General features: G+C 37.8%; 3 protein-coding genes across 5 annotated transcripts in view; 1 reads left to right on the forward strand and 2 right to left on the reverse strand.

Moving 5' to 3' along the window:
- LOC6643383 (myosin light chain kinase, smooth muscle) overlaps positions 1-5,623 on the forward strand; it is a 46,056-nt gene extending 40,433 nt beyond the window's left edge. For 2 of the 3 annotated variants that reach the window (XM_047009730.1, XM_023176310.2), the window contains 6 exons: positions 1,082-1,420; positions 1,787-2,061; positions 2,122-2,979; positions 3,038-3,139; positions 3,201-3,381; positions 4,274-5,623. In XM_047009730.1, coding sequence (XP_046865686.1) covers positions 1,082-1,420; positions 1,787-2,061; positions 2,122-2,979; positions 3,038-3,139; positions 3,201-3,381; positions 4,274-5,332 — 2,814 coding nt within the window. In that variant the 3' untranslated portion in view covers positions 5,333-5,623. Of the gene's footprint in view, positions 1-606; positions 631-1,081; positions 1,421-1,786; positions 2,062-2,121; positions 2,980-3,037; positions 3,140-3,200; positions 3,382-4,273 lie in introns of those variants that run through there. The other variant, XM_023176311.2, reaches the window with a different exon arrangement.
- Positions 5,322-17,498, reverse strand: LOC6643382 (probable cytochrome P450 4aa1). Its single transcript, XM_002066087.4, has 4 exons — positions 17,419-17,498; positions 11,138-11,321; positions 10,681-11,067; positions 5,322-6,602 (listed from the first exon to the last, which is right to left on the reverse strand). Exons 1-4 carry the CDS (start codon positions 17,434-17,436, stop codon positions 5,605-5,607), a joined length of 1,587 nt encoding a protein of 528 aa, XP_002066123.2. The 5' UTR covers positions 17,437-17,498; the 3' UTR covers positions 5,322-5,604.
- Positions 15,897-16,721, reverse strand: LOC6643381 (cytochrome c oxidase subunit 6A, mitochondrial). Its single transcript, XM_002066086.4, has 2 exons — positions 16,126-16,721; positions 15,897-16,064 (listed from the first exon to the last, which is right to left on the reverse strand). The coding sequence occupies exon 1, from the start codon at positions 16,582-16,584 to the stop codon at positions 16,261-16,263; it is 324 nt and encodes a 107-aa protein (XP_002066122.2). The 5' UTR covers positions 16,585-16,721; the 3' UTR covers positions 15,897-16,064; positions 16,126-16,260.
- Positions 17,499-17,875: the final 377 nt, after the last annotated feature.

Consider the following 17,875-nt stretch of genomic DNA (forward strand, 5'->3'; position numbering starts at 1 on the left):
TTATGATAATATTTATGTTGAAAATTTATAATAAATTCTACTTTTAGTAACCTTTAATGCTTTTCAATGCTTTTCCTTGACCGTTTCATACATACTCAATGTGTAAACAAATGTACCCTTCATCACTTTTCATAAGATTTAAAAACAAATGACATTTAAATTTACATAAGTTTCCTCCTCGAACGATTTGGCCCCAATTGGGCGGCTCTTCACATTGCCACTTCTCAGTCTCAGTCTCTGTCTCTGTCTCTGTCATTGTCACCTAAGGCAAACAATCTCTCCAGTGCCAACTCCATTCCAACTCCAGGTCCAGCAGCCGGGTCTGCCTCTCATTCACACCTTGATATATGCCAGAGAAAACAATAATAATAACACATAAAAATTGAAAACAACAAAAACGAATCCAAAAAAATAAAAATACCAATGAATGTGAGCTGCATGCCAAACGATTTCAGTGACGCGTCGCGTCGCCGTCGACGTTACCAAACGGAGGAGAAGCATTAATAATAAGTATAGCTTAAAAAACAGAGAAAAAGACAAAAATCATTCGCTCAGCGGCATTCAAGCAAGGCGCAACACCATTCACATAGTAGAGATCCCCCCTCCGAGGAAGAGGGCAAAATGTCGCAGGTAAAATTAGATAAGATCGGGCATAAGTACTACTATCGATATCGGTTACATGTGTATATAGATAAAATACCTCAACAACGCCTAACACACACACAAAACATGTGTAAACATAGGCCAAGAGAAAGACAGTGAAAGAGATGGTTAGTGTGGGGGTTGGGGGGTTTGGGGTTCTGGGTCGTCGTCGTCGTCGCATGTAAAACAGTTGTCGCTTTTGTGTTTTGCTCCAATGAAAATGAGAGCGATCGTTAAAGTGTCATTGTCACGATCGTCAGAATCGGGTGCCTCAATTAATTAAAGTGTGTGTACTCTCTCCGCAATGGCAGTAGTTCTAGCTCAACCTTCAGAGCGACGACACACTTGTGCCTACATACATACATATATACAAATATATATGGAGAAAGAGAGGTCGAGAGAAAGATCTTATTTATACATTCCCCTTTCTTCTTTTTAGTTGGAGTCGTATCCAGAGAACGGCATTCGGTTGCTGCGCATGCGGAACTTGCAACTGCCTCAAAGCGGTGAGGTACGCCTGCAGGTGAAACATCCACAGCGTGGCGAAGGGATTGGAGGAAGACGTACACCTACATCACGCACTTATACAAGTTTGTTGGTATTGCCCATCAATAACAACAACAACAACAACAACAACAATTGCGCCTCCCTACCCACCAACAGAAGCTGCATTTTAACGTGCCCCGAAGATTGCACCGCCCTGATAGGTGGCAATGTGCGACTAAGCGTACGTTTCGAGCCATACCCAGGCCAAACCAAGGTCGTTTGGTATAAGGCGGTAAGTTTCCATCCGATTTGGCCATGCCAGATCTTTGTGGGCCTGACCCAATTAAGGTAAAACCAGCTCAAGGGATTACTTACTTCTTTATCTCACGTCATAAGCCCATAGATGACAGATGACTGGGTATAAATAAAGCTATCTTCATCTCATTATGGGCACGTTTAGGTATTAGATCTAGCTCTCAATCTCTCTGTGAACGCGACAAAGATCAGTCTAGGAGACTGTGTCACGATCAGTTTGCGGTATTGACGTCTGACCGCAAACAGCAAAAAGCAACTTGTGTACAATATACGTGTTTTTTGCTTTTGACGAAGGTTAATCTATAGAGATCTCTTCTCCTCCTCTTTTCATACACTCCTCTAGTCCCATGCCATTGTGGAGAGCCCGCATGTTACCATACGAACAACCACGCAGCAATCCACGCTTTATATCACGGACATCACGGCGGATGATAGCGGCAAATATACAGTGGAAATAATGAATGATTTCGGTGTGGAAGCAGCAGCCGCTTCAGTTGCTGTCGAAGGTCCTCCAGAGCCGCCAAGTGGTCAGCCGAGTGTCTCCCTGGGACCGGATCGTGTGGCAGTGGCCTGGTGTGGTCCACCCTATGATGGCGGATGCATGATCACGGGCTTTAAGTGAGTCACCCTTAAGAGTTTCGCAATTTCTTGGATTTACATTCTTTTATTCTTTCACAGCATTGAGATGCAGGAGAACTGTGATAACATGGAAAATGCCATGGCATCATCGACGTGGCAACAAGTGGCCAGTGTTGTGGACTCTCTGGCCTATACGGTTAAGAATCTTCAACCCCATTTGCAATACAGATTCCGCGTTAGAGCCGAGAATATCCATGGCTTGAGTCCACCCAGTCAGCCAAGCGAATGGGTTCAGATCACAGGTATTAGTTGGAGAGAACGCGATTCGACACCTGATCGGGCCGTCCCATGTGTACAATCCGGCGGAGATTTCAAATCACGTTTCGAAATCATTGAAGAATTGGGCAAAGGACGTTTCGGTGTTGTCTACAAGGTGCAGGAACGCAATCAACCCGAGCAACTTTTAGCCGCCAAAGTGATCAAATGCATTAAAGCGAGAGATCGTCAAAAGGTTCTCGATGAGATTTCCATAATGCGTTCCCTGCAGCATCCAAAATTACTTCAGCTGGCTGCGTCCTTTGAGAGTCAACGGGAAATTGTCATGGTAATGGAATACATAACTGGAGGCGAACTCTTCGAGCGCGTTGTGGCCGATGATTTTACCTTAACCGAAATGGATTGCATTTTGTTTTTGCGTCAAGTGTGCGAAGGTGTTGCCTATATGCATAGCCAGAGTGTAGTCCATTTGGATCTCAAGCCCGAGAATATAATGTGCCACACACGGACAAGTCATCAAATTAAAATCATTGACTTTGGTCTGGCCCAACGACTGGACACAAAGGCACCGACACGAGTACTTTTCGGTACACCTGAATTTATACCCCCCGAGATAATTGGCTATGAGCCCATCGATTTCCAATCCGATATGTGGAGCGTAGGCGTCATCTGTTACGTACTGTGAGTGAGGAGTGAGAAGAGATCATAAGAGTTTTTTTCATTTGTTTGCCCTCTGTAGACTCTCGGGGCTTTCGCCTTTCATGGGCGACTCTGATGTGGAAACCTTTTCGAATATCACTCGAGCGGATTATGACTACGATGATGAGGCCTTTGATTGCGTGTAAGTGGGAAACTGAATACATCGATTTAAAGTGAATATATATCCTTGTATTTCTCTGTAGTTCGCAGGAGGCCAAAGATTTCATATCCCAGTTGTTGGTTCATCGCAAGGAGGATCGTCTGACGGCTCGAGAATGTCTAGAATCCAAATGGTTAAAGCAGCGACATGATGACAATACCATGAGTAATAACAAAATCTGCACCGACAAGCTAAAGAAGTTTATCATACGACGCAAGTGGCAGGTAAGTGAGGGAGAATAAGATTCTCCAGTTAGTAGTGTTCTATGGCTCACTATTTAGGGAGTGAACAAGTTCATTTACTCACTCATTCATTTGTTCACTTGTTCAGTTGGCTGACTGACTGATCCGCTTAACTTTCTTGTTGAGTTCTTCCCTACCCAACATTAGAAAGATTGTTTTAACAGAAATCACACTAGTGAGTCTAATCTAAGCCGCCTTGTTCACTTAAATAGTTTTAGTTTCATACTTACTTAAAATACGATTAGAAAAAGAATCGCCCTCCCAATTTGATTCTGCTAGTGTTTTTTGATTAAAAATATGAGTCAAAAAGAAGTCCCAATTGATTAAAAGAAGGGTCCATAGCCTGGTATAGGGATATATGTAGTTGCTTATAAGGAACTCGTCAAATGTCGTAGCTACCTAGCCACCATTTTCTACTCATTTGTCATTGGAGGTGAAGTGATTCGAAAAAGATTCGTTTGCTATTCAATCAAATACTGTAAGGGTCAATAACTCAATTATTTTTTTGAGTTCTCTGATTAGTTTTTGGACCAAATTTAAAGGGATATCCCTTGATATTGATCGAAAGTTCGTCTGTGACTATATTATTTATATGACTTAGTCTACATTCTTTTATCCATTAATTTAAAAACTGTCATAGAAAAATGTACCTCATAACTTACGTTTTCTACCAAATTCAATTATTATAAAATGAAGAAATCAATTTTTGGGATATTGTTGGAGAGTCGGTGAACAATTGAGTTAGTTAGTGAACAAGTGAGTCACTGCTTGAACAAGAGATTGAGTGATTCAATCATGCACAAGTGATCCAACACTACTCGTTAGCCTAACCTGCTGCTTTTGCTTAATTTCCCGCTGCTTATTGCTTAATCAGAAAACCGGCAATGCTATACGTGCATTGGGTCGCATGGCCACGCTATCCGCTTCGAGAAGGAATTCCGCCATTGCTATGGGAGCCTTGAATAGTCCCCGACCGTCGATATCCATTTCCGGTTTGGGTATGCTAAATGTGACAGCTGTCAGCGGCAGCGCCAGCTCGCAAATGGCTTCCCTCCATGAGGAGGAAGATGATTTCAGTGTGGAGATGCCAACGCACCTGGAGAAGCGTCACACCGCCTTGCGTTTGCGGGATAAATCCCAATGCAGCGAACGCAGTGACTCTGGATACAGTGAGTGCTCCAATTGCAGTCTGGGCACACAGGAAACATTACTTCTCTCATTGGCCAAAACGAAACTCGAGCAGATTGCCAAGGCCAGCTGCAGTCTGGGAGAGAGTGAAAGTGAGGCGGCATCCACACTCGAATTGCCCACCAAGGGTGAGGCCATAATGCGTTCCGATTTCACCAATACCATTAAAATGCGTAAAAAATCTCTAGAGGATAGCTGCACGCGAGAGAAACCGAAACCCCAACCCAAACCGATGAGTGAATGTAAGCTGAAGGTATCCCAATTGAAGGATAAATTTCAATCGCCCACTCCAGATGCAGTAGCTCCACTTACCACAGCTGCTGCTGCTGCTGCTGCTCCCGCTGCTAACCAATTAAAGCTTAAGCACAATGAGCCCCATAAAATCGCCAAAGTAGCGAGCGTGGGTCATCTGCAGCCAAGTAATCCAAACAAACCATTAACTAAATCTGAGAATTTGTATTCAAACTATTTTCCCTTCCATTTTATAGAAGCCACTGTCAGTGGCAAACAAACCCGCTCTATGCCCGGCTCTCCATTGCCCCAGCGCAGTGCAACGCCAACGCGGCTGATGAGCCAACGTGTCCTGGAGACAACCCAGAGACTTGCCCAGCAGCATACGCTGGCCAGCTCGCAGCGTCTCAGTGGGAAGCAAACGAATCCAGCGCATGGTGATGGCAATGTCCATGAGTCACGTGCACGAAGACTCATCAATAGATTCAACGAAACGAAGCATATCACGTCCTAGACTTAACTTTATTTTATTTTATAAAACAAATATGAAAACCCCACTTAACGATGAAAAAACACTCGAATATGCACACCCACACAATAGATTGATCAGATGCACCCGAGGCAGCGATACCCCGGTCTTGGGCACTTAGGGACTAAGGATACTTAAATTATTATTGCATCAATTGATATACACATACATATTATATTTACTATATATTTTACCATACTAATTAAAGTTAATGTGTAACGAATTTCTCCCCTCCCCGCCTAAAAAACAAAAAATAATTAGAATATTTCCATATCATTTTTGCTGTTTGTATGGGTATGGGTATGGGTTATGGGATGTTCTCGTGGCTTCAGTCTGACCCACAGGCCACCAGAGGCTCGAAGAGTAATGCGGAAAGTGGCCTCAAAGGTCGTCCTGCCGGGCACTGGCAACAACTGGTAGCTACGCAACAGTCTCGACACAATTGTCTTAATCTCCAAGATGGCAAAGCGATTGCCAATGCAATAACGCGGCCCAGCGCTAAATGGTAAAAAGGCGTACGGATGACGATGTTCGGCGTTCTCCGGTGAGAAACGTTCGGGCATAAATTTCTCAGGCTCCGGATAGATGTGAGCCAAACGATGAGTGGCATAGGGACAAATGAATACATTACTACCCGCTGGCAGAGTGTAGGCACCGCCATTAAGGCTCACCTCCTCGCCCAATTTGCGAGCAATTAACGGTACACTGGGATACAAGCGAAGCGACTCCTTGATGCACATTTCCATATACCGCATCTCCCTCAGATCACTCATACTCGGTGCTCGATTGGTATAATCGAAAATTCGTTCCAGCTCCTCGCAGCATTTCTCCTGACATTCAGGATTCTGGGCCAGCAGGAATATCGTAAAAGCTACAGCGGCACCAACTGAATCCTGGCCAGCCAGCATAAATGTGCAGGCCTCATTGACTATATCCTCTTCGGTGAAATCGGGATTACTTTCCGATATCTCAATCATATAGTCGAGCAGACATTTGCGTTCATCTGTGTTGTTGTTGCCGCAATTGACCATAATTTCGCGACGTCGCTTGATCATCTGACGAGTGAAATCATTCAAACGCTTCTTCTGATTCAATTCATCATTGGCCAATTTAGTCCAGTGATAGAGTCCATCCCAAAGCAGCCAGGGATTGGCGAAGCGAGTGGGTATCATGAGTTTTCCCTGACGAAAAGGTGATTCCTCCATATCCACTAATTCTTGATTCTTTTTACGTATTGGCACACCCAAAACAGCCTCTAAAGGATGAGAAAGAAAATCGGGTTAATTAAAGAAGGAGAAAATCCTGGAACGGTTGCCACTTTTGGTCATTTTTGGACCCCTTTGCCAGTATTGCTCATTTTTGAAAAATAAACTAGGAGTGTGAATTCAAGAGGGGCTCAGCTTAAGGCAAATGGAGAAACAAACAGATTAAACTATATTATAACTACAGCCATCTATCGGCTGAATAGAAATAGCTATATACAAGACAGTTTCAGAATAGGAAAATAAGACTCTGAGCAGATTAAATACAGGTTATAATCGGAGCAGAAGTAGTTCTGTAGTAGAACATCGATTAAGAGTTAATGGAATCGAGAAAGTCTACGGTTACTTGAGTCAACATCAACATAATAGCTTTTGTTTTTTATTATTATGAAATTAGAACATATAACATTGAGATTTTGAGAATACGTATGTATATTTAGGAATACTTTTTGAATTTATGTCTGTATGTAGGTGCGTACATCCGAGATAAGATGCAAATGTATTGTAATATTTGTCTAGATTTCGACCTTATTGAAGTTAATCAAAAATTTTGTTTGAGCAGGCTTCAGGTCAATCTTACTGATTTATTGTAAGACTTTAAATCATAGGCAGCACAAAAGGTGAGCAGGTTGTCTGTATAGCTATTTCAAGAACCACCAAGTTCTATCATCAGCAGACTTCGCTAAAGAATCCACAATTGTAATGGCCATACCATATCTTCAACACTAAAACTAGTTGGGAATTACATTGCCAACTAAATGAAGCGAAAAAAGAACGGCAAAGCTTGCAACTGCAGATTCCACCTTTTTTGTGTGCATACCCATGGTATGCTCACCTTTTGTGCTGCCTATGATTTAAAGTCTTACAATAAATCAGTAAGATTGACCTGAAGCCTGCTCAAACAAAAAATTTTTGATGTATTGTAATATTTTTGGAAATAATAAAAAGCAAACACATAATTCAATTAAAATGCTATATACAAATTTCGAACTAAATAACAATAACGAACAGATAACAATAAATTCTTATCGCGGGACACGTCAATCTCCGACTCTGCCAATATATAAATTCAATGAATATTTCTAAGCTTAAATCATTCCATTTTGAGACCTCTTAGCTGAAAGTGAAAGTAAAACTAATTCGCCAAATTTAATATATTTGGAAATACTTTCCAAAATGAATCTAAAAAGTGTCCTTTCATTTTGTGGCATTTTCCTTCTTCTCGGATTCAAGGAAGTAATCTCAACAAGTTCTTTGATAACCGACGACCGTGGAGTGAGTGGAATAGTAAAAAGTGAAATTTAATCTTAATGATAAATCCATAAATTATTCAGGAATGCGGATTCATAAACGAAGGTCTCTGTGCGTCATATTGCTACAAGTCCATGAAACTCGGTCTAGGATATATAGTCGAGTTGAAAGAAAATATTAAAAAACTCGAACAAAATTATTCAGAGAGGGATAATAGTCAACATAATAAAGCAGTTGAGGACATACGTAGCATAATTATACAACAGAATATTCTCCTAGCCAAACAATTAAAGGAAAGTTTTGAAAATTTGCAACGTCAAACAGCAAAAGATAAAGAAGACATCTTAGCTGAACAATATAATTTAAAAAATAAAGTTGAACAAATCTTGACAGATAAGAAAGAAAAAGAAGAGATGGTGATGGCTAAAAATAAACAAAGTCTGATAATAATAAATTTAAATAGAGAAATGAAGAATCTGAAAGAGGATTTAGACAGATTAGACATAAATTTACATGAATCGAAAAAAGAACTTGAGTCGCAAAGAAAGCAGTTAGAAGAGTATCAGACTAAAGGGAAGAATTGTAGTAATGAAATTAAAGAATTAAATTCAGAAGTTTCGTCCTTAAAGGAAAAGTTAGAAAACTCTCAAACTCAGTTGAGTGAATCGAAATATCAAGCTGATCAACTGAACCAAACTGAGAAAAATTTGGCCGAATGCTTGAAAATGTTACCAAAAAATAGTTGCAAAGGCCTCTCATCGGGAGTTTATAAAATTGATATACCAGTTGATCCAATTTCTGCTCTCTGTGAGGGAGATTTAGATGGTGGTGGGTGGATAGTTGTTCATAAACGATTCAATGGTAGTGTAGACTTTAATAGAAATTGGTCTGAGTATCGCAATGGTTTCGGCAACATGGAGGGCGAATTTTTCATTGGGTTGGAAAATTTGCAGTTAGGATTTTACAATGGAAGTGTCCTATTTGCTAGTTATGATCATTTTAGAATTGGTAATGAAACAATGAAATACAAGTTGGAGTCATTGGGAGAATTTAAAGGGACAGCAGTGAATGCTATGGTCCACAGTTTAGGTGAAGTATTTTCGACATTTGATCGTGATAATGATCAATGGGTTGGAGGTAATTGTGCCAAAACATTCAGTGGGGCCTGGTGGTACGAGAATTGTAGCTACGTGTGAGTAACAAATTCGTTATGTGTATGTAATATTTTTTTTAAAAACAAAAATTATCAATATTTTTTCATGTTTCTATTTTTATTAGACATCTCAATGGCAAGTATGTGACAAAATTAGATTGCCATAATTCATATATGAGATGGTGGAGCTGCTATTCTATCAAATCTGCCCAAATGCTTATCAGACCAAAACAAAGATGGACTTAATTTTAAAGTCAATTCAAATCCGGAAAAATCTCGCTAAATTAACAAAAATTTATAATTTAACTTAAATACAATGATAACTTCCTTAGCGATCTACTTTCTGACCGGAGATCTTTCTTGCATGGCCAATTTTGATTTTGATTAAATGTATAATTCAAATAAATTTGTTCTACTAAATCTACAATTCTTTTGTTCTCGAGTTCAAACCCCGACGAAGGTGGAGTTTTCCCCTGATAAAGCAATACTAAAAGGTAGTTCCGTCGAGGATAATGGAAACGATTGTGGATAACGAAAAATATTTTTTTATTTTGTTGAATACCTACATACATAAGATTTAATTTCAGTATAAAAATAAATACCATGCACCGATGGAATCAACTATTTTAAATTTATGAGACCGAATTGATATTTATCTAGGTAATATACTTTTCACATGTGTATAACATAAGATACACTGAGTATATAATAGTGAGAAAGAAATACAAATACTTAATATAGACGAGGGTGCCCCAAGCGAAAATTAAATAGTAAGAAGGAAATTTCTACAATTAAGCAATTAATGATCTCGTAAAGTATATACTAATCTTCCTACGGGTAGCATTCAGGGACGTTGTCATTGTATAAAAAACCGATTTACCAAAATAAATAAGCAAAATTGGCGCCAAAATCTGCCTCCCTGGGTTAATCTAACTATTAGCGCTTCTCCGTTTAAGAAGTTTTCGAAAACTTTAAGAGCTAGAGACACCAAGTTCGGCACACACTTCCAGTTTTCTTCAGAAAATTTTTCATTTCATTCTTTTTACACTTATAATTGACATTAAACCCATGTCTGTTTCACATAAAAAGTTTGTTTTACCATGTAAAGTCTAAAGTCTAAAACATAAACATTGACAACCTGTTTAAGTTCTTCTTTTGTCTATGAAATAGTTTTCTTCGAAAAATTGACATTAATTTGGCTTAGGTGGAAGGTTCGATAATTTAAATTTTAAAAAAGTTTGATTTAAATTTGAAATGTCTAACACGATTAAGAAGCAAACAAGTTGTTGAGTTTTTGAAATTTTTAGGGGCTTTCAATCTTGAAAACATTATTTTTTTCGACCGACACAAAAAGACAGACACTCGGCACTTTTGGGTTACGATCCTAAAGTAAATCTGAACATTTGGACACAGTATTCGTATTCAGCGCGCTTTAATTGAATAGAAAACTGTACTCTGTTTAATATTTTTTGTAAAACCAATAAAGAGAAAACCATTTGGCAAAGAAAGGTTTTATCATTATAAAGTTTTATCATTGCTTTTTCGTTCTATCTGTAAGCGATTAACCAAACAAAACTATTTAGATTAGCATGGGCAATGGGTTTTTATGTATGGCACATAGTGATCCATCAAGTGTGGCAACTGTTTACATGAAAAATTTGACTTACCATTCAATATATCCAGCACACAATTGTTGACATATTTGGCTATGTTTAGATCACTGCCCACTGCTGCAGCATCATCCAGATGCTCATACAACGACTGAGAGGCATCCACGAAGGTATCAATGAACTTGCCCAACAAACTGAGATGGAAGGCCGGTTGAATCAGTTTCCTATGACTGCTCCATTTGCTGCCACTGCTAGTGATGAGGCCATCTCCCAGAAAATTGTGCATTAGCCTGTAGAAGAACACTTTGTTCGTATGCTTCTTTGACGAGAGAATCACCTGTAAGTCCTCTGGCTGGAGGACCACAAAAAAGGGAAATAACAAGACCCATATACGTATAAGAGAGCCATATAGATCAAAGGCCTTGGCGGCACGTTTGCGCATTACTGAAAGTTAAAAATAAATATTAAACGCTATCACGTTTAGGTTAAGTTCTATTATTTTGGTGATTCTTACAGTCTTTCTCCTTAATGAGCATACAGTTGCCCAGAAATGGCAATGTGGGTGGACCCGATAGACGCAGTGATAGAAGAACTGATCTGAGATAGGTTTGTAGATGTGCATAGAATCTGTACACACTCAAACTGACTAGGATAAGAGCCAACACAGTGCATAGCTCCGACTTGGTGGCCCGTTGAAGCTGTGGGAAAGAGAGAGGGGGGAAGTTAAGTTGTTTGTCTCGAATTTTTGTTTGGCTAACCCAGACCCCGTAAATGACCCTTTAAACGCACTTCATTTTAATTGCGCTCGAACAAATGCGGCTCTCTAGACAGTTGTAACTATTCGCATGGTATATATCTATATATATATATATATATATATGGGTAAATAGCAATATCCATATATATATATATTGTGAATCTAATTAAATGGACAACGTCATATGCAACGATCAACGATGTGATGAGTATAAACAACTAGCGACTGAAGTCGGGGGCAACTTTGTGTCGTAAGTAATTGTCAAACACACACACAGACACACACATACATACTCTTCCCATCATAATCCAAACTAAAAACCAAATTCAAATCCACAAAAACCAAACCCAATTCCCAAACCTCCATTGAAAGTGTAAATTAGTTGGGACAACATGTCGTATGGTCGATCTATCTAATATTTATAAATTTGTAAATAAATATATGAGCATGATTTTTAATGGCCGATTAAATGAGTTGCCACTTAACCTAGGTTATCTCAATTCAACACCGAAGACTTTCATTGAAATCTCATTGCTCTCTTGGTTTGGTTTTCTGATGTACGTAAATTTGTATCTGACTTTGGGTTTTTTTTAGTTTTTTTTTTGGAACAAGTGCAACAGCTTTGCGACAGGATGACAAATGATGATGATGCCAATGTTGATGATCTACCGAAACCAAACCAAACCAAACCGAGAAAACAAAAACGGGAAACAAAAGTATGTATTGGGCCTTTTTTCTTTTTGGCTTTGTTCGATTCTGAACTAAAAGTGAAAATAATGAGATACAGATACCGAGTATCTGAGTATCCCATGAACCGCCAACTGACTGCTGTCAAAAGTAACAACAAACAACATCTCTTCGTCACTTTTTTTTTTTATTTTCAAACAAAAAGTCAGGGTCAATTGCACACGTTCAAGTCGTAAAAAAAAGTCACATTTTAGTTGTGAAAATCATTATTATTATTATTTGGGTATAACAGAAAACAAAATTGAAATAAATTAAATAAAAGTTACCCAATTCATTCATATATAAATCTTTCCTGTTTATATATCTTATTATTTCGAAAAGTTCTCAAATTCATGAGTTAAAGATTCAGCTTAAAAATGAATTCCTCACTATTCCACTTTTTATACCCCCCGAATTACCTTTCGGCATTACTTAACCAGGTAAAAAAAATCGCCACCTTTGTTGTGGTTTAAACTTAATTTAGCTAATTAGAATTAGCTTATGTGGACTTTATTTTCATATTCTACATTTTTATTTTGGATTCTTCAATAAGAAGTGTTTTCCGTGAAATTCTTTTTTCGCACTTGTATAGAGACAACCAGTTCGAGTTGGTACAAGTAATTATGACCTAAATTGACTTTATTATTTAAAATGAACAATCTCCAAAAATAACTTTATAATTGCCTTCCCCAAGGGAATAATACAATTGTTTTTTAATTTTATTCAAGGATAAATTTTTGGCTTTAGTTAATGACTGAATCTCTCACAATAGGCTGTCAGATTCAGACACTTTTCGTGGAATTCAAGGGCCTCTCGACTAGTGAAAAAACTATTTGTTTAAAAAATATGACTTTTATATCAATCGATTTAAAAAAAAATGTTTGCCTGCAATCATTTTTAACTTTATTCGTAATAGCTGAACGACTAGACATATTTATTTTTATCTTTCTTATGAAATATTTATTCTACCTTTTGCATTTTTTTCTTTGGTAAATAATTTAAAGTTCTAGTAGTAATTCCTTTTCTTCGATTTTTTTTCTTAAAAAAGGTTCGTAAATTATTTTTTACACAACTTTCAATCGGTTAAATGAATTGCAATTTGATATTGGCATTAATTAGATATTTGCAAATTGTTGCTAAAAATTTGTTATACCATTTGTTTCTTTTCAAAATTTCTTATTCAAATGAATTGGGTAGAAAGGCAAACCAGTCCGATCTTTAGATATACGTTGAGATTTTTATTTCTGAACGAGAAAAGAAAAAGTAGTTTGCGAAATCCATTAACTAATATGATCTGAATTATTCGTTATTTTCCATTGTCTAATACAATATTAAAGTTGTTGTTTTGAAATGCGCATAAAAGTGGCCTGATTTGAGGCAGAAAACTCGGACACCGACTATCCTAATATAAATGAGAATAAAAGTATAAAAATTATGTACAAATGGTGAACGATGAAAGGAACAGTCAAAAAAAAGAAGGGTTTTTAATCCAAACTTGGCAATAATTTCTGCCATAAAAACTCAAACCTTTTTAGTCAATTTAGAACAAACATATCCAATAGCTTATTCAGGAATATTTCGGAATCAAACAAGTACATAAAACCAAAATTAAATTTTTGGATAAAAATTTCAAACAAGTCTTAAACCACTAACCATAGAACACATAGATGGGACAAACTCATGATTTTTTGATTGCAAACGCTAGCCTAGTCATGGAACCCCATAGAACTTCGGGAAAACCCGAACGTTCGTACTCTCAATGAGAGCGTAAAGTGGGGAGAGGGCCAAGCAGCTACGAAAATAATTCAGTCTAGCACAGACTACAGAACGACGAAGGCAGGCCTATGTCGCTTGTGATTTCGTTCTGTCTATGTATGTGTACACTCGTCGGTACATGCTCAGGCTTCGTAGTGTGTGTGTGACGTGAAGTTGTACAACATCGCATTTCAATATCTCGCTCAACCAAAATTTTTAATTTTCCACAAAACAGCGACAATGCGAATAGAAAATGCCCCCGTGGAAAGAATATCAAGAAATATTGCCATCTGCTTCGTATGTATCCCGGTGGCTGTGCCGTTAGAGTGTTCGCTTGGCGATAGGAATGTCCCTGGTTCGATTCCCAACTCGAATTCGTCGGCTTAAATAAGGTTTTTGTCTATTTTATAATTTTGTTTTTATTTTTTTGTTGATTTTTTTGTTTCTTTATTTTTTGTTTATTTTTCTTTTTTACTCTATTTTTATTAAAAAATATAAAAAACCTTATTGGTCGGGTCTCGAAATGGGAATCGAACCAGGGATATTCCCTAAGACACATCACGAAGCGAGCACTCTATCGGTACAGCCACCGAAATACATACAAAGCTGATGCCAATATTTCTTGATATTCTTTCCACGGGGGCATTTTCTATTCGCATTGTCGCTGTTTTGTGGAAAATTAAAAATTTTGGTTGAGCGAGATATTGAAATGCGATGTTGTACAACTTCACGTCACACACACACTACGAAGCCTGAGCATGTACCGACGAGTGTACACATACATAGACAGAACGAAATCACAAGCGACATAGGCCTGCCTTCGTCGTTCTGTAGTCTGTGCTAGACTGAATTATTTTCGTAGCTGCTTGGCCCTCTCCCCACTTTACGCTCTCATTGAGAGTACGAGCGTTCGGGTTTTCCCGAAGTTCTCTGGGGTTCCATGACTAGGCTAGCGTTTGCAATCAAAAAATCATGAGTTTGTCCCATCTATGTGTTCTATGGTTAGTGCTTAAACCTTAAATTTCCGCTGTCGTCGACAGATTTAACCATAATCCTGCTGATATTGTTAATTGTGTAGATAGTTTCATTGTAAAAAAAAATATAAAAATTTACATAGATGTTTACTTAAGTTTACTCCAAGTTGTTAACAACAATTTTGGGCTGTTATTCAGATATAATTTGGGCTAATTAGAGTGATGAATGAAAAATATGGAAATTTCATTTGAATTGGCTTAAGACACGATATGTATTTAAGTTAAGGACATCTAAAAAATTTTCATCTCGGCAATCTCGGACGATTCACTTGTTTTGAATCAATCGTCATCGCCAGCATTGTAAGTCAGCTTTGTAAGGACTCGTAGGAATGTAGCTCACTGCTATAGTCAAAATTGCCAGGCATTCACAAAAGCTATAAGTGACAATAATCTAATCTAACCGATGGAAATCTATTTATCATACCTAGACTACGTAAATGTAGTCTTACGGCTTGATGGATAAAAGCCTTGTCTAAAAGACACATAATGAAGAAAATACAAAACAATTTAAATGTTTTGACCACTTTAGAACAGTATCGATGCGATGTAGTAACTTTTTTATTTTCAAGGGTCACTCTGTAAATGTGTTTACTAAGCCGCTTACTTTTTATTAGTAACGAGGTTAATAAGTGAATACATTTTTGCCTGATTTCCATTAATAGTAAGTGAAAAGCTGCCACGCCCACACAAAAGTAAACTACGTTGTTATCGAGAAATGTTTAGGACTAAAATCGATACTGTGTACAAAATATAAAGATTATGTAATTGATTACTTCAAAAAAATTCCGGTAGTGTTAAAAGGGCACCGATTAGTCCCACCTTTATCCATGTTTGAACTCAGGGTTAATGTATTCCTTTAAATACAGTAAAATCTTATGAAATCCTCCGAATTAATATGGAAATAATTAGTTGTATTCTAAATTCTAAGCTGATGTAGAATTTAGGCATACCTCTATTTCAAGTAAACTTATTCTGACTGAGAAATTTTCCACATTTTGTAATGCTTTTTTTTTTTACTTTTTTTATGATTGCTCAAAAATTTCGAAACAATAATACAATTTAAACAGGAAATGCGAATGCCCAGTCCATTGAATGGTTAATTCTTTAGATGACATTCTCTCATCAGCACATCGGAACGCCAAAAAACAAACAAAGATAAACAGAAAATTCTAGAAAAGTAAAATGGGATTGAAAATGAAAAACTAGATAAAAACCCTGAGGATCACATACCTTCCGTATTTCAATAAACCTTTTGTTTTTTTGTTTATAAATTAACCATTTTGTTTTCGTTGGGTTTCAATTGGTCTCCCGCCATCCCAAAAAAAGACAAGATATATAGGTGTATATTCCATTTCTGGGTGATCCTTATTGATGCTCATAGCCATCGGGCAAAGCATTCGATTTGGCATTATGGAATAGACTACGATTCCCATCGCCCCAAGGGAAACGTTTGGTGCGTCGACGCAAATGCTCGTACTTGACAAATGGCTCCGGCTCCACTTCCTTATGGGGGACAACGAAGGCATTGACCATGCAGAGGCAGATGGCTGGTGTGGCCACCATGAAGGTCAATTTCTTCCACATATTTGAATTGTTATGATCTTGGGCCTTGGCCAAATGGCGCTTGGCCATGGTAGTGGCCATTTGTATACCCATCCTAGGATTCACTTTCTTCCATATTTGCCACATTTTCTAGATTCTAAAATAAATTTGTTGTTCTTTTTTTGTTTTTTTGTTTTTCAAAAGGGTTTTTTCTATTTTTCTTTTTGTTGTTTTATATCTAAGATCTGATACTATTGTTGAGCATGAATACTGACATGAATGAATATGGAATGATTTCACACGCGCCTGCTTAGTGTGATATGGAGAGGGGGTGGGGGCATAATGTGGGGGAGTGCGAGTATTTTGCAATTAGGGGCTTTCAAGGAGAACATATGCCAGCAACCTCCACAATACACACACAAAACTTGCTTAGGTTCTTCTTGGGTTAATATTTGTCTAACTTAACCATTGAAGCGTCAAGCCAATATCAATATGCTTGAGCCGGGGGGATGCTTCCGATCAGCCATCTCTCTTTATCACAAAACTCACACACACATACACACATACATATATAGACAATCGGATCGGTCTTTTAGCCATATCCAGCCGATTGGTTACGAATTTAAGTATGCAGAATCCAAAGAAAAGAAAAAAAAAGTCGCATATTTGTATAACAATTGACACTTGCCCACTAATAAATGTACATGATTATATTTCTCACTAATTTTATAAATTATCATAATCGTCTCTTATTTTTTTTTTTTTTTCATTTCCAGCACACCCATCTCCAGTTCCCGGCCTGAGTAGCCGTAATACGGTTGATTTGTGCAATAGAGGGTGGAGGAACCTGAGTCTACGTGCTATGGAGTAACAAGCACACATAATGAGGTGTTTTTTATATATTTGGTCAAATCATATTCACGACTTTCTATATTCATTTGATCAGTTTTTGTATAGAGTTCACTTTTCTTGGTCACTTACCAATTTTTCCACAAACATTTCACTTAAAAATTCACATTCACAATTTCGTTCTCAATTTGTATCCTGGCCGATTAAACCAAAATTTTTTTCAATTGAAATTATGTAATATGTTTCTTTTATTTATTTTTCCAGAGATATTTATGTTCCACACCCGCCGACAGTTGAATTTCAAATGGTGAATCTCAAAACCGATTGGCGTTTATTTATAACCGAAAAGCCAAACGACAACGAAAACGACTGCGAGACGTACGTGAGCTGGAGCTGGAGCTGGAGCTGGAGGAATTGCAGTGGAATTATGTTTACCTATATGTGAGAGAGTGAGAGTAAATATTAAATATTGTATGTATTAATTGGCCAACTAGTCGCCACTCAATGTGCTAAGTAGTTAGAAGTAGAAGTTAATTTTCGGTTGGGCGATCAATCAAGTGGCCATGCCCCATAACCATAATCCAGTGAC

Source organism: Drosophila willistoni, assembly GCF_018902025.1.
Source record: "Drosophila willistoni isolate 14030-0811.24 chromosome 2L unlocalized genomic scaffold, UCI_dwil_1.1 Seg168, whole genome shotgun sequence".
Classification (NCBI taxonomy): domain Eukaryota; kingdom Metazoa; phylum Arthropoda; class Insecta; order Diptera; family Drosophilidae; genus Drosophila; species Drosophila willistoni.

Excerpts from the sequence above, each read along its gene's own strand:
- LOC6643381 (XM_002066086.4), bottom strand. The coding sequence starts at position 16,584 with ATGTGGCAAATATGGAAGAAAGTGAATCCTAGGATGGGTATACAAATG.
- LOC6643382 (XM_002066087.4), bottom strand. Across the intron at positions 11,068-11,137 it reads GCTCATTAAGGAGAAAGACT|TAATGCGCAAACGTGCCGCC; the intron begins GTAAGAATCACC and ends TTTAACTTTCAG. Across the intron at positions 6,603-10,680 it reads TGTGCTGGATATATTGAATG|AGGCTGTTTTGGGTGTGCCA; the intron begins GTAAGTCAAATT and ends CTCATCCTTTAG.